This window comes from Eriocheir sinensis, chromosome 11 (genome assembly GCF_024679095.1).
Source record: "Eriocheir sinensis breed Jianghai 21 chromosome 11, ASM2467909v1, whole genome shotgun sequence".
NCBI lineage: Eukaryota > Metazoa > Arthropoda > Malacostraca > Decapoda > Varunidae > Eriocheir > Eriocheir sinensis.
The window spans coordinates 19,156,868-19,173,119 of NC_066519.1; the positions used below are offsets into that span (position 1 = coordinate 19,156,868).

At 41.1% G+C, this 16,252-nt stretch overlaps 2 protein-coding genes across 3 annotated transcripts in view; one reads left to right on the top strand and one right to left on the bottom strand.

The window, feature by feature from the left end:
- LOC126997016 (CYFIP-related Rac1 interactor B-like) overlaps positions 1-2,489 on the top strand; it is a 37,652-nt gene extending 35,163 nt beyond the window's left edge. For both annotated transcript variants that reach the window (XM_050858050.1, XM_050858051.1), the window contains exon 10: positions 215-2,489. In XM_050858050.1, coding sequence (XP_050714007.1) covers positions 215-281 — 67 coding nt within the window. In that variant the 3' untranslated portion in view covers positions 282-2,489. The remainder of the gene's footprint in view (positions 1-214) is intronic.
- On the bottom strand, positions 2,283-11,796 carry LOC126997014 (uncharacterized). The gene is made up of 3 exons (XM_050858049.1): positions 10,634-11,796; positions 10,069-10,269; positions 2,283-7,347 (listed from the first exon to the last, which is right to left on the bottom strand). The coding sequence occupies exons 1-3, from the start codon at positions 11,409-11,411 to the stop codon at positions 7,214-7,216; spliced, it is 1,113 nt and encodes a 370-aa protein (XP_050714006.1). The 5' UTR covers positions 11,412-11,796; the 3' UTR covers positions 2,283-7,213.
- Between the last annotated feature and the right edge of the window lie 4,456 nt (positions 11,797-16,252).

Below are 16,252 nucleotides of genomic sequence, written 5' to 3' on the forward strand. Positions count from 1 at the left end.
TCACAATCTCATCCTCATTTACTCATTCACAATCTCATCCTCATTTACTCACTCAATCACAATCTCATCCTCACTTACTCACTCACAATCTCATCCTGACTTACTCACAATCTCATCCTCACCTACTCTTTCATTCATCCTCTCACTCACCCTCTCACCCTCTTTATCACTCACTCACTCACTCATTCACTAACTCCCTCTCTCTCTCTTGCAGATACACCACCAAACACCTCAACGATGACAACACACCAAAGCATATTAAGTCCCTTCTGGCCTTATAACAGCACTCCATCACCACCACTAACATCACCTCTACTAACACCACTACCAGCACCACCACCACCTCTTCGGTTGACACTCTTTCCGCAAACACTTCTTATATTTTTTGGACAACTTTGCCAGTATTACCACCATCACCACCACCACCACTACAGTCACTACCACTACTGCTACAAACACCATACCTCTGACAGTACTATTATGAACACCACCACCACTACTACTACCATTGCTACAACCCCAACTAACACTACAGCACTGCCACTGTAACCACTACCACTACTACTACTACTACTACTGCCACTGTGGGACTGCTGAGGTTTTGATGGTAGCCCAGGGGAGGATCGACAACCCCCTGAGTGTTCTTCATCCCTCATGGCTACCCTCCCCCCCTCTCCTCCTCAAGTCATCTCAGCCCCCCCTGCCCCCCAAGGACCCTCTCAAGAACATATCCTGATGCTGACGATGATGGTTTCCGATTTTCATTGTAGTCGGAAAGAGTGATGGTATGATGCTGTCTGTCTGTTGCTTTCTTTTTTTCCTTCTATTTGCCTTCCTTTCCTCTTTCTTTCCTTTTCTCCTTGTATATGTCCTCCTATCTATTTATCTACCTCTCTGTGTTGTTGAATGGGTAGATGGATATGGAGAGGTTCAATGGTGTTCTAATCAGCCTTTTTTTTTGTTCATTTACTTCATATTAAAAAAGGAGAGATTTTTCTTATTGTATTCTCAGTGCTAATGTTTTTTTTCTGACACTACTACTACTACTACTGCTACTAAAACATGCACAGAGTTTGAGGCTGGCCCTGCGCTTTTTCCTCTCTCTCTCTCTCTCTCTCTCTCATGTGTGCGTATGCATGCGTGGCTGTGTGTGTGTGCGCCGTGTGACAATGCAACGTCTTCACTAATTTTTTTTCAAGTATTTTTCGCAGTATTTCATTTCCTATAGCGTTCCTTCGCCCAGGTTTTTCACTTTTTTACATGAATATACAATACAAGTATAAGGGGACAAAAAAATATTAGCGTATGTGTGTATGTATGCAATCAATATGTATGCATGTATGTACGGCTTAATGAAATAGAGGTTTATATACATGTAGCAACTGTATTTAGCAGAGGATGTGAGTTTGATGTGTATGTGAGATGGTGAGATGGAAAATTGAGGCGGTAATAAGTGGATATGTTCTTTAATAGTCGGAAATTGATGCAAAATGAGGGAACGCAAAAAGAAAAGTATATGTGAGAACGTGAATTGAAGTGGGTAGTAAGTGTGCGTGTGTTTTTAGTAGCTAGATAACCACTAAAAATGAATGCAAATGAAGCTGAACAAAGAACGAAAAGTATGCCATGTGAGAAAGCAAAGTGGAGGGGTAGTAAGTGTGGGATGTTTCTAGGAGTCAGATAACCACCAAAAATGAACGCAAATGAAGCTGAACAAAGAATGAAAAGTATGTATGAGAAAGCAAAGTGAAGGGGTCATTAGTGTGTGTGTTTTTAGTAGCCACTTAATTACCAGTGATGTATGGAAAGGGAGGTGAATGCAAGAAGGGTATGTGAGAAAGCAAAGTGTGTGTTTTTAGTAGTTAGATTACCAAAAATGAATGCAGATGGAGGTAAATGCAAGAAGAAAAGTGTGAGAGAGCAAAACAAAGTGGTAATGTCTGTATATGTTCCTTCAGAGTCAGATAAACACAGATAATAAATGCAAAGGGAAATGAATGCAAGAAAAAAAGTTTGGGAGATAATAGATTTAAGTGGTAATAAGTGTGTGCGTGTTCTCCAATAGTCAATCACCAAAAATGAATGCAAATGAAGCTGGATAAAGAATGAAAAGTATATGTGAGAAAGGAGATTGTGGTAGTAATGAGTGTTAATGTTTTCAATAGTCAGATAATCACCATAATAGAATGCAAAGGGAGGTGAATGCAAGAAGGAAGAAGAGAAAGTAGAAGGAAGAAGGAAGGAAAGTAGAGTATGTGAGAATGTAACTTTAGGTGGTAACAAATATATAATCACCAAATATAAATGTAAAGGAATCTGAATGCAAGGAGGAAAGTAGAGGATGTGAAAGAATGTAACTTGAGCTGGTAACATTTTTTTTTCTAATATATAACCACCCAAAATAAATGTAATGGGATCTGAATGCAAGAAGAAGAGTATATGTGTGAGGTTGTAACTTGGGGTGGTAACATTTTTTTCTAATACAGAATCACCCAAAATAAATGTAATGGGATCTGAATGCAAGAAGAAAAGTAGAGTATATGTGTGAAAATGTAACTTGACATGGTAACAATATTTTCTTCTAACAAATTTTTTCTTCTAATAAATGTAATGGGATCTGAATGCAAGAAGAAAAGTAGAATATATGTGTGAGGATGTAACTTGGGGTGGTAACATTTTTTTTCTAATATATAATCACCAAAAATAAATGTAAAGGGATCTGAAAGCAAGAAGAAAAGAAGAGTATATGAGAATTTAACGAGGTGATAATGAATGTAGGTTTTCTTTGATATATATTTGTGTATATCTAATGTTTCAAGAGTTCATTTAATTCTCCCCTGTTTAAAAAGATTGCACAAAGGAGGAAGATAAAAAGAAAAGGCACAAAAGGTAATAAAAAATGCTGTGATGGAAAGGACGCTGTAATGATGGAGTGTAAAGATATAGAGAGAGAAGTCATATGTGAGTGTGGTATCAAAACTGACCTTCCTTTCAGTTTATCTATGTTAAGGTCTTGTCTAGTCTAGCCAGTCAGGTGTGAAGGGAGACTGGAAGGTCAGTCAGTCAACCAGTCAGTCAGATGTGGAGTGTTATGTTAGTCAGTTAGTCAGGAAAGCAGTAACCAGTTCAGTCAGATATTGTGGAGAGTGGAAAATAATGGATTAGTCAGTCAGTTATACAATTTATTCAACAGCCATCCACCTCATTATACAATCAGTCAGTCAGGTATCCAAAAATATTTCAGTACAACCATTCAGTCAGTTACTCAGTTGATCATTCAGTCAATCAGCATAAATTTATTAATTCGGGCAGTCAATCAGTCAGTGAATCTGTTTATCATTCAATCTCAACCAAACATTTCCTTTTTCAGTTGGTAAATCAGTCAGTCAAGGTTTTAGTCAGTCAGTCAACCAACCAATAATACAACCATTCATTCAGTCAATCAGTCAACCAGTTATCAATACAGTCAGTCCAGCAATTATTAATACAACCACTCATTCAGTCAGTCAGTGAATCAGTTATTCAGTCTTATTCAGTCAATTCTTAATACAACCAGTCAGTCAGTTAGTTGGATGTGTAGTTCAAGAGAAATGCATAGTGGGATCAGTTTCTATATTCTGTCCCTCTCACTGCATTTCCTTGCCTGTCAATCGCTCAGACTTCGGGAACATTCATGAGCTGTGATTACGGTAAGACGACGTAAGATGCAAAAAACAGTAGATTGTCCAATGGTAGGAAACTTAAAAAAGGTTATAGAGAAGAGGGGAATATGCCGTCTGACGGAAACCTCAAATTATGCTGTTGTTTCTCTTCTTTGTATTCTTAGTAGAGCACAAAAGGTGGTCACAGGGAAAGGAGAAAGAGATAGATAGTGTGTGTGTGTGTGTGTGTGTGTGTTTGTGGTGTTAAACAAAGGAAGGAAGGACAGTAGGGAGTGCTTTACATGTGTGTGTTTGTTAATTCATTTTGTTTTTGTTTTGTTCTTATGTTTAGAAAAGTATTTATTCACATTATAGGATGATGCAAGTTTTTTTATTATTATTATTTATATTTCTCAAGTGTAAAAAGTCGCTCAAATTGTAACTTAACACCCAGATCGCATAAGTAAAGAAATGTGAAGGGTAAAGATTGGTGTTATTAATGTACCAATATCTCATTTCCTACTCAACCAACTGCTCTCCTTTTGTCATGTATGTATTCTAGTAACCTTCAAACATAGACAACAGCAGAAGAGCAGTTGATCAAGTATATAGGAGACAAGATATCAGCGCGTCAATAAAACTAATAATAACCCGTGTGGTACTTGTATATTGCAATGTGAAGGTCAAACAATCAGTATTACTCCATGACAAAAGTTTCTGCGCACAGTCAGACAGACAGACCAACACGAGATATTCAGATATGTTCAGATTACAATTAGGATTCTGTAAACTATAAGGAAACAAAACTGGGTACACACGCACACACACACGGCCCGGTAGCTCAGTGGATAGAGCGTCTGCCTCACAACCACAAGGACCAGGGTTCGATTCCCCAGCCGGGTGAAGATAAGTTGGGTTTATCTTCTTTCACGTGTAGCCCCTGTTCACCTAGCAGTGAATAGGTACACGTCGTAAGGCAAGGAGTTGTGACTTCATTGTCGCAGTGTGTTGTGTGTGAGTGGTCTCAGTCCTACCCAAAGATCGGTACTATGAGCTCTGTGCTCTTCCGTAGGGGAACGGCTGGCTGTCTCAAGAGAGACCCGCAGCAGACCAAGAGGTGAATTACACACACACACACACACACATTCTTTCACATACGCATCTCTCTATTGACACACCAAATCTCAATTAAACATGCTCAGGATCTGGTTCTCAGTCTGATCTTTGGGAAAACATTACAGTATCAGATCCCTTATCCCACACCCTCAGACTCCTATATAATGGGATGAAATGGTGGGTTATGGGGCTTAGAACTTTCAGTTGACACCACTTGCTACTCTCCAGGTCTTTATGTTATTGTTTTTATAGCTGTGAGGGACCTTTAACCCCTTCACTACGGCCGTATACGGGATCGCCGCGCGCGCCAAATTTCAAATGTCACTATTGAATATAAAAAGTTTTCAGCCTTAAACTCAACATAATCATCATGTATTATATATGAAAACATACAGAATTAAATGCCGCACATAAAGAAGCATAAATTAATTGATAATTTTGAGATGTAAGCATAAATATATAGATAAAATAACTCGTATATTGGCTAAAGCGCACCAGGACGCAGTATGCGCTTCCTCGGATATGGTACGGGGCACGCAAGAATGCAGTACATATACGCGTCCTCATGTTGAAGGGGTTAATGCTTCTGCTGTGTACTAGAGGACAACATTGTATCCTTAGGCTCATATTCTCAAACATATCATCACCTCAGCTTGCCTGTTTGAAAAGACTCGTAGAAGTTGCCGGGATTTTCATGGGCTGTTTTGTGATCCTTGTGATAGTTTTGCATGACCTCAGCACCACGAATGGGAAAAAACACCTATGAAAACCCGCTTAATCTTCTGTATGGGCTTGGAAAATAGTCGTAATGGGAACTGAGCATGTTTAAAATACGAACCTTGGTGGCCTGTGTTTCAGTAAGTCGCTCGGTACAGACAGAATGACTGACCGTGCTGCCTCCTGTACTGAAGCAGAAAATCCTTTATTATTATTATTTATAGCTTTTTCTATTAGTATCATCTATTATTATTTTTATTATTTTTATTGTTGTTGTTACTACTACTATAACAAGACCTTGTGATAACCCTGAGGAGAAGGTGGATGATGGAGTGTTAATAATAATAAATAGATGGAGACAAAGACAGAAACAGCATATATAGAAGTGTGTATGTATAGGGCCATGTGTTCAGAAGGGAAGTATATAAGTATTTGTATGTATTCATGTCTTGTATTAATATGAATGATGTATTACTATCATATACAGACTGCTGCTGTATTATACTGATTCATATATATCTATAACTATCTGTGTGTGTCTCTCTTTAATAAGTGAGAGTATTTTTAACCTGAGGAGTCTTTGGAAAAACATACAAGCAGGTTCTTTTGATTCTAAAACCGTGCTGATGAAAATAGGAAAGGGAGGAGTGAGATGTGTTTTGTTGCTGTAAGTTTAAAGGAATTAGGTTTTCTATTGTTGAAACCTTACATATAAAGAAGAAAAAGGAAGAGGGAAAAAGGATATAGTAATGGTAATAGTAAAGGTAATTGAAAGGCCAAGAAGTGTGTGGATGTTAAGTTGAAGGAATGGACAAGCACGTTTTCCTGTTGCTGAAGCCATGGTGATGAAAGAATGAAGTTAACCTGTTTTGATTTAATGTTAATAGGAAGAAGATTAAAAGATGACTTGTATGGTCAAAGTGTGTTCATATATATGTAGTTATTGAAATCTCAGAAAAGGTGCTGATGAAATGTTAAATGAATGAGTTGAAAATATGTTGATGTAGAGATTAAAGAATGATGAAAAGTGTATCGGTGGAATGTGTAGATAAAGGAGTGAGTTAAGAGGAAAGATTGTAAATGCAAAGGCAGGATTTCCTCTTCCCAAAACCATGTTGTTGAAAAATGAAAGTAACATGTAAAAAAAAATGTTTTATACCATTATACTATACAGGTTTTTCTGCAATGCTCTCTGAAGCCTTTTTTTATCATTATTATGGAATTTTAACATACATAGAAGTGTGTTAAATGCATCATTACTATAACTATTATTATTTTTATTATTATTAGAGTGACCACAACAGCACAAAATGTTGCATATAGATATCTATGTGTATAATTTTATGAATTGTTTGAGCATACCAGCCTTTTATTCTCCTTTTACCCCATGTTAGCACTATCTGATCTGTTCTGATGTGGTGTCTGAGGATAGCTATAGTTTTATTGGGAAAAGCCTTGCAGAGCTATTAATGGCTGCTGTTGCTGATTAGGATTATGACATGACAGTACATCAATATCAGACAGAGGGGTTTGAGAATAATGGGAAAGGCCTTTTACCTACAGCTAATGATGACGATGACATGAAAAATTACACTGACATCTTACAAAGTAGGTGGAGAATGTTGGGAAAGTTATTGTCTTGCAGAGCTGATAATATGATTATGGTTTTCTTCTATGACCTAAGAAGTTGTAAACTTTCTTAATCACTTTTTTTTTTCTTTTCAAAGAGGGCTTCTTGGTCATAATACATGTGGTCCCTGGAAGAGGCTCTTCTCTGTTACATACTCAGCAACTTCTTCAGTGTTGAAGTAACCAATGTCCTCTTCTTTGATATCTATTTCTTCTTTGACGTAGACTCTATGACAATCTCTGCCTGCAACAATTGGCTATGGTAAGGGTCACTGTCATTTTGCTTATCTTCACCTTTACTTCCCTTAACCCAGCAGTTAGCAACCTGCAGCTCCTACCACCTACTTGAAAACGTCTAAATTATCACAGAAAAATGAGAGTATATGCTCTGGGCGTTGAGCACCTCTCCAAAGAAACTCGGGAGGATTAGTCACATTAGAGTTTAAACCCACCAAGGTGACCAGATATATTTAGAAGAGTTAGCATGTTTATAAGTAGGCTACCGTATAATATATTTGTTGTCGTGGTAATAAACAACAAAGGATTGACAATAGGTTGCTGACACTGAATCCAGCTAAAGAAGTGGCTTCATAAATATAATACGTAGTTGATCTGCCACCGCCTTCCCCACGAGACGATGGTGTCCAGTTGTTCCTGTGTACGGTCGCCTAGCAGTTGGTCCTGTTGCAGATGAAGGTAAGGGTGCAGTCGTCTGCGTAGGCATGTGCCTTAGGGATGAGTTGCAGAATGTCACTGAAGTAGACATTCCACAGCACGGTACCAAGGATGCTACCCTGAGGCACAACAGCCCGTACAGGGTGTGGGTTGGATGTGTGACCACTCACTACTGTGCTGGAGGTTCTCTCACAGAGGTAGCTCTGCAGCAGATGCAGCAGGCCGCCACACACCTCTAGGCTCCTAAGCTTGGTCACAATGCCCTGGTGCAACACCCTGTCAAAGACTCCGGCAACGTCCAGGGCGACGACATATACGTCACTACCACCGTCCAACGTCGTGTTAATAATAATAATAATAATAATAGGTTTATTAATGTAAGGCAGCCGTATGGCTGCACTAGAGGGAGGGAGAGGGTGGGGGGTGGTTTGGGAGAGCTAAAAATAGAGACAAAAGGGGAAAGGGAGGGTGGTGTGAAGGGGGCACTTAGAGGGGTAGCGGCGAGGTGCTAATCTCCACCGCGGCCCTTTGGGTTTGACTGTCACTGGGAATTGTTTATCATCCGCACCATCGCAGGCACTGTGCTACATTTGTAACGCAGCCAACTGTAGGAGGAGTAAGTCTGCAGCAGATCTCCCTCCCCTAAACCCAAACTGTTTTGGGCTCAGAAGGTGGTGGGCTTCCAGGAAGGCAGTAATCTTTGAGGCAATGATGAACTCAAAGATTTTTGCCCACCACAGATAGAGGGGAGATTGGCCAGTAGTTAGTGGGATCAGCCCTGCTGTTCTTCTTGTGGATGGGGACGACCCTTGCCTCCTTCCGCTGTGAGGGCCATGTCCTTGAGGAAAGGAACCTCCTAAACAGCAGAGTGAGTGGTGCCAATAGCTCTGCTGCACACCTCAACAGGTGGGGACTGATGTTGTCTGGCCCGAGGGCCTTCTTAGTATTCACCTGGAGGAGCTGCTTCTCCACCTCTGCCTGCTGTATTGGGAGGCATTCAATGGTTGCTCTCGTCCTGGCTAGGATCCTTGGTGGAGTGTGATGAGGCTCAGGCACCAGCATTTTGCTGGAAAGGTGGGCAGCCAACAGCTGAGCCTTGTCTCCGTTCCGCATCGCGAGTCCTCTGTCCGATGCGGTGAGTGGCAGGATAGTGTCATTGGAGACAAAGCCTTGCTGCTGCTTAACACTGCTCCACCACTCCTTACTGCCCACATTCTGGCCGGACAGCTTGTCTTTTAGGGTGCTCTTCCATCGACGGATTGCCTCCTGTATCCGCTTCATTCTTTTACAAGCTGCCTTGTGTGCCTGCTGTGTGTGTTGTGAAGGGTGCGATTTGTACCGTTGCCAGGCCCTACACTTCTCTTCAGCTGCATTTCTGCAGTGAAAGCCAAACCAAGGCTTATCTCGGCTTTGATTTGCACGACTGACAACGAACAAACTTCCTCTAACAGGATAGCAGGTCATTGAACAGTTGGACTTGTTCATCAATGCTTCCCCTGGTCAGGCCTGTCCAGTCAATGGTGGCTAGCTCTGCCTTGAGCCCACCCCATTTCAATATTTGAGTTGTCAACCACAGAAACAGAATCCCTCCCTCAACACAAGAATGTAAAAAGTTTCAAGTCATTACTAGATAAGTACTTCAGAGAAAAAGATTTTAACTGACATTTTTTATGTATCTTTCAGATGAAAAGCTAAATGGGAACACTGGCTTACATATGCATTTCCCCCTGATAGGTTTGGCCAACTGTAGTGTTAGTTGTGGATAGTCTTTTCTTATTTCTTCCTCTCCTGTAAAATTTCCTATTTCTTCCTCTTCTGTAAAATTTCCATGTCCTGTATTTTGTAAGTGACATGGTATTGCTTTGTATCTACTTTCTGCTGGCATGTTGCCAGAGGGAGAGGTGGTTGGGAGGAGCCTTCTTCTGTTCTATCTTGTCCTACCACATGTAGTCTATCAGCAGCCCAACAGATACCCTTGCTGAAGACCAATAGCTCTCCTGATAAATGTTCTTCCTATATATTCCTATGGATGTAAGTGGAGGCAGTGACTAAGTGGTTTATGAATTGCTAAGTGGATGAATGGAACAAAATAAGCTAACAGCTATGTAGTCAATGCAAATAAGATAAAATGTTGCATATGAAAATTATGTGTTAGTTAGGTTAGGCAGATATAATTAATAGCAAGTTATCAGGAGCTAAAATGTGTAAGTCAACTTGCCTAATAACCTTATGTATCCTGCAGTGGAACTGGACAACTGGAAGAACACTGAAAGCTCTTATTTCAAGGTACCTTTGGGTTGAAGCTCCTCCTGCAAGGAAGAGGACTGCCATGAGACAGGGTCAAGTTCTATGGAGAGGGGGTCGTGCTCCTGAAGGGGATGCATTTTCTCTGCCTCCTCTGTGTATGTCTGCTCCTCCTTCACCTCCACAACCTCTATGTCCTTGATGGGCAAGTCAGCATGGGAAATCTTCAAGACTTTCCGTGGATGGTCTGTGAAAGTTAAATTTTTAAATAACTGGTGAGAAATTTTTAAGGTGACATTATGAATGAAAAGCAATACTTGTTATTTTCATCATGCTACTTGCTCTTCTGACTGCTTACTGCATGGCTCCTCCTCCTCCTCCTCCTCCCATGGCCTCACAGCATAAGACTTTCCACTCATGGCCATTTCTATGCTGCTCAACTTACTACTGAACTGTCTTCACTCACACTCAGTGGCATACCCAGAAAATGAAAAGGGGGGAGGGCCAAAATATATATATATATATATATATATATATATATATATATATATATATATATATATATATATATATATATAATATATATATAATATAATATATATATAATATACCGATGTTGAACTCGTAGAGCTTCCGCTTGTAGCCGTCAAAGCTCATCACCATGTCGTCCTCAACACCCTTCTCCTCACACCAGTGCTTGAAGAGGGAGTAACAGTGGGCCTGGGTGAAGTCGGGAGGCAGGTACATCTTGTTGCGTGACTTGGCACGGGAGTAGTGTGACGAGCAGAGAGGAAGGGACTTGATGTGCTCCTGTGCAAGCCGCTCGACGTCGTCAGGTTTCTTGTTGTGAGGGTGGCCGTGAGTCCCGCGCTGGTCGCCTGCAGCCACACCTGTGTCCCCCAACTTCTTGAGGACAGTAAGGACTCGCTTGTCACTTAAGGCGTGGATGCTAAGAAACGCCTTCTTGCAGACGACCACCCTCTTGCTGTCGACGTTCACACCATACTCCAGCGTCGCCTTCCTCCTGCTGCCAGCTCCCACACCCGATGTCTTCACCTCCTTCGACAGGACCATGGTGACAATGTAGGCTGACTGCGCGTTGTAGTCCCCCATCTTCCAGTACTCGGAGAAGATACGCTGCACAACTTCCTCTCCAAGCTTCAGGAAGCAGCCCTTAGGACACCCACATGGTGGTCCAACCTGCTTCGCCGCCACAGTCTTCCCCGTGTTCAGCCCCACGTATTCCTGCCCGGAGTTCCTCTTCCTCTTAGCCAGGTTCCTCTTCCACTGCGTCTCATCCCTCCTCTTCCTCATCTGCAGCTCGTCCCCTGGACGTTCAGGACGCTCTTCCACGGCAGGAACGGAGGTGGAAGTGCTGGGAGAAGCCATAGTTGCGTAGAGAGTCACGAGAAAGGTAGCGTGCGTCTGTGCTCTGGCGTGTTAAAAGGCAGAGTGGATGAGCACGTGGTGAGTGTGTCACCATGGCAACGGTGCTGTGATTGGCTCCCCCGCCCCGGGCGGCTGCCACCGCGCCGCTGATTGGCCATACGCACGTGAGGCTGGGAGGAGCAGGTTGCGTCGTTGTTGTACCGCTTTCGAGATGTTAGTCCAGAGAAATTTTCTCCGCACTACGCTCGACTTTGAGCCTTAGTACAGGTGCTTAGATGGTCGAATATGACTTGGCCGACATCACCACGAGACTTTTACACCCTTCTACCACACGGAGCAGGCACAAACACGAAATCTCAAATTTCACGGTTACGTCGTTGTTGCACCGCGCGCCTCATATAATATATATATAATATATATATAATATAATATATATATATATATATATATATATATATATATATATATATATATATATATATATATATATATATATATATATAATTTTTTTTTTAAGGCTCTTCATCTCATCAGCTCTCCTCCTTTTATTGATAGTCTTCTACCTCTTAAATTCTGCTGCCATGTTGCCTCTCTTTCTATCTTCTATCAATATTTTCATGCTGACTGCTCTTTTGAACTTGCTAACTGCATGCCTCCCCCCTCCCGCGGCCCCGCTACACACGACTTTCTACTCATGCTCATCCCTATACTGTCCAAGCCCCTTATGCAAGAGTTAACCAGCATCTCCATTCTTTCATCCCCTTCACTGGTAAACTCTGGAACAGTCTTCCTTCGTCTGTATTTCCTCCAGCCTATGACTTGACCTCTTTCAAGAAGAGTGTATCAAGACACCTCTCCACCCGAAATGGACATGTTTGCAGTTCTGGGAAGAGCCTAGAAATGCATTGTACCACGTACCAATGATAACGTAGTACAATAATGTACATAATTCACTAAATTTAGATGTAAACAACCAGTAAACAGCTTTTTTTCTTTTTTCAGGCCAGCTAACTCTGCAAACAAACAGTGTTCCGTGCCAGTGCCATTTCACAGAAAAAAAAAAATGTGTTTCCTGCTTACGTGCCCCACTTTTTTGTGCAAACAACCAAAATTCCTTGTGTAAACAAAGTGATACTGTGTATATATGAGCCCAGTATTATACAAACAGTTTTGTGTGTGGTACATCCTGGCGTGCTGGGAAGTGCAAATAAATTGGGGGTAAACTACCCTTGTTTGCCCCCCCTCCCAGTCTTCTTCATTGTCTGCGTACCGGTCAAACAAGACCGCCATCTTGAAGTCCAAGGAATGTACTTTCATATGCCGTTTGGTTTATTGATCTAGGTTAAGTAGTTTTTTTTTTTTTTTTTTTTTTTTGGCGAATATTTTCCCAAGGGCAACTTTTGCCCAAATATTCTAGGCTGCAGCACAAGACCGCTGAAATATGTCAGGGGTTAAGGTGTTAAGGAAGCTGCATCACAAATAGGGGTAGTTAATCACACAAGCATTTTCCTGACACCAAGACATCCTGTAATGGGTGCATCACCTGATGGCATAACTGAGGATGGTCAGTGTATTGTGGAAGTGTCCAACAACCCTAAAAACCTTTCGGAAATATATAAAGGAAGACGGATCTGTGGCAGCAAAACACTTGGCACAAGTACAAATGCTTATGCACATAGCTGGTAAAAAACAGGCTTACTTTTGTATGGCACATCCCGATTTTGAACTGACAAAGTGTGTGAAAATTGTTCAAGTAATATATGATTCAGGTTATTCTGAATGCCTCATGCAAAAATGTCAGCACTTCTGGGAAAATAACGTATTCCTTGTGCTCTGCAGAACATACATGTCATGAATCATTGATCAGTTGTTGATCAAACTACTGTAATCACAGTGTATCGTATGTCAGTAAATATGATGTTTCTTTGTGTCTTTTATTTTTTGTCAACTAACTAAGCTTATGATTTATATATAACTATGAGACTATAGAAAACTTGTTACTTTTTACACTCACTAATTGAACACTTCCTAATTAAGCAAGGTACTTTTAATTATAATAATGATGTTTAACTTTGGGTACTAATACTTGTACTTTGGGTAATATTTTGTCAGGGTAACAATACTCTTACTGTATCAGTGTCATTTATATTTTATAAATGCGTTCCTGTAGATTCACTAAACCACAAACTATGACACAATATTATCCAGCAAATCCATCATTGAAAGAGGCATGTCAAGGATTTTATAAACTCTTGAGTCTTCTTATTACTCTCTCAACATGAACCCTTAAACCAGTTGCCTATAACCCCAAGGTAAGGAAGAATCTCAAGGAAATGGAGATGATCAAGGAAGAAAATGCTGAGATGAAGAAGCAGATTCATGACCTTAAGAAGCAAAATGATGGGATGTCTAGAAAGATGGAAAACCTGGAGGAAAAGTGGAATGAGAAAGACCACAAGAGAGAAGAGGAACAAGACCTTAAGGCAGAACTGAGGAAGTGGAAGAGCATGAATGAGGACTTGAAGGAACACATTGAGAGGTTTGAAGAGAGAATGAATGAGAGGGTGGAAGACATGATGAAAAGAGTGAATGAGAAGGTGAGGGAGAGGGAGGAGATGATGAAACGAGTGACCGAGAGAATATTTGAGAGTATGGATGAAAGAATGGAGGAGAGACAAGATACGTAATTGACTGCTCTTTCAGCCACCTCTTCAGATTCTTTACAGGAGCAGCAGGTAGTGGGCTTTTTTTTTTATTGTTTCCTTTTTTGTGTGCCCAAGTAAGAACAGAAAGAAGAATGTGATAATGTTTAATGTAGTGGAGAGTAATAAGATTGATGTAGAGGAGAGAGAGACAGAGAATAAAGAGGTGTGTAGGTATGTGTTTCAAGTGTCCGGGATCACTGCATGCGCCAAATTTCAAATGTTGCTACTGAATATAACAAGTTTTCAGCCATAAACTCAACATAATCATCATGTATTATATATGAAAACATGCAGAATTAAATGGTGCACATAAAGAAACATAAATTAATTGATAATTTTGAGACGTAAGCATAAATATAGAGATAAAATAACTTGTAAATTGGCAAAAGCAAGCCAGGACGCAGTATGCGCGTCCTCGTATATGGTACGAGGCACGCAAGGACGCAGTATACGCGTCCTCGTGTTGAAGGGGTTAAGAGGTTTAGAAGAGGATTAAGAGGAAATGGAAGAGGATTAAGAGGAAATGGAAGAGGATTAAGAGGAAATGGAAGAGGATTAAGAGGAAATGGAAGAGGATTAAGAGGTTTAGAAGAGGACTAACCCCTTCCATATGGTGATGCGGTAAATCTCAAGAATCACCACTCCACCCCCTCCACCACCCCCTATCCCCCAAGACAAGCCTGGGGAACTGTGGGGAACTGTGGTATTGGGGGGGGGGGGAGCCCATATCACTGAAAAATGGCCTTCCAAAATTTCCATAGAAAAATCCCTAAATCAGGAAAAATTCCCTAGTCTCGAAAGTAAGGAAAATCCCTACCGTATACTCACATGCGTGGGCTAATCGCTAACCAAGCATACCATCGCTAACCACCCCAAAACAGCCCTGAGCCATGACTCGAGGTCATCCGGGACATGGGCTGAACAGGCCCAGGCTATACCCGGCCCTCAGCACGGCAGCCGTTGGGCTGCGTGTTCTAAAAAAAATAATAATAACCACGTGTGGTGGACCTGGTCTCACATGCGTGGGATAGTTGCTAACCAAGCATACCATCGCTAACCAAGCGTACCTCACTAAGCGTGACGAGTGTAGGGCATGTAATTGGATGGTCAGCGTAGCTGAACCCCCACCCCACCACCCCAATCGTAGTCGAGCAACTCTTGGGAAATGTCATGTTTCATAATTACATATGGTACAATACTGACCCATCCACTTCTTGTAAGTTGATGCTAGATCATTTTTACCGAGTATTTTAAGGTACAAAATAAAAGATTTGTGACAGCTGTCATCCAGATCGAACTGACGCTCCTGCTGTTAACTGACGCGGGAGTGACCTACCGATTGCTACGTATGACCCTGGCCTCCATTTTAATCAAACTCCATTATAAGTATCGCGCATTGAACAACATCCGTTTGTTTTCTGACACGTGACACGCCCGTGTCTTTGTTGGACCCGGTACTGGGATAGTAACTGGTCCTTTTGTCATCCTACATGCACACCAATAAAGACGTTAAATACTCAGTTAACACTTACCGAAAGGTAAAATAGACTGATATTTTGAGGGAGTGAGTGTCGGGCCTTCCATCCATTATGGCGGCTTGAAAACAACTGACTTCAGGAACCCACCGTTAGGTGCCGCCGCTGAAACCTCTCGTAGTAACATTTTACGAATGTATTAGAAAATACAAATACCTGCGGCATTAGTTGCTTAAATATAGAGAAAAAAATAACGTAAAACTCTAAAAAGACAGTTTTTCTGTCCGAAATCGTTATAATCCATGCGCGTTTTGGATATTACTGACTTAGGAACTAGTTTGTAGGGTGCACTGCAAGGCAGGTATGAGGCTCAGTCTGTGTATAGAGGTGCGGTTGTGAAACAATAACAATGGACTTAGAAAATCCAAGCCACCTAACTCTATAATTAAAGAGGTTTGTCCCCCTGGCCCCTCCCCAAGGTAAAACGTATATGAAAATGCATAATAATAATAATTCTTTCAAGTGCTACATTACTACGAATATTGGTTTGGAGTGGTTATTCTTAGGTTTTGCCCTATTTTCGTACACCTGGCTGAAGTTACAACAAATTTATTACACCGCAAAATGTTACCTTTTATATCGTCAAAAATTAGAGTTTTAT

What these genes read in the sequence shown, in the direction of transcription:
- LOC126997014 (XM_050858049.1), bottom strand. Translation starts at nt 11,411, where the DNA reads ATGGCTTCTCCCAGCACTTCCACCTCCGTTCCTGCCGTGGAAGAGCGT. An exon ending in GCTCTACGAGTTCAACATCG is followed by an intron (nt 10,270 to 10,633) that starts GTATATTATATA and finishes TAACTTTCACAG; the next exon opens with ACCATCCACGGAAAGTCTTG. An exon ending in GGAGGAGCTTCAACCCAAAG is followed by an intron (nt 7,348 to 10,068) that starts GTACCTTGAAAT and finishes CAATTGTTGCAG; the next exon opens with GCAGAGATTGTCATAGAGTC.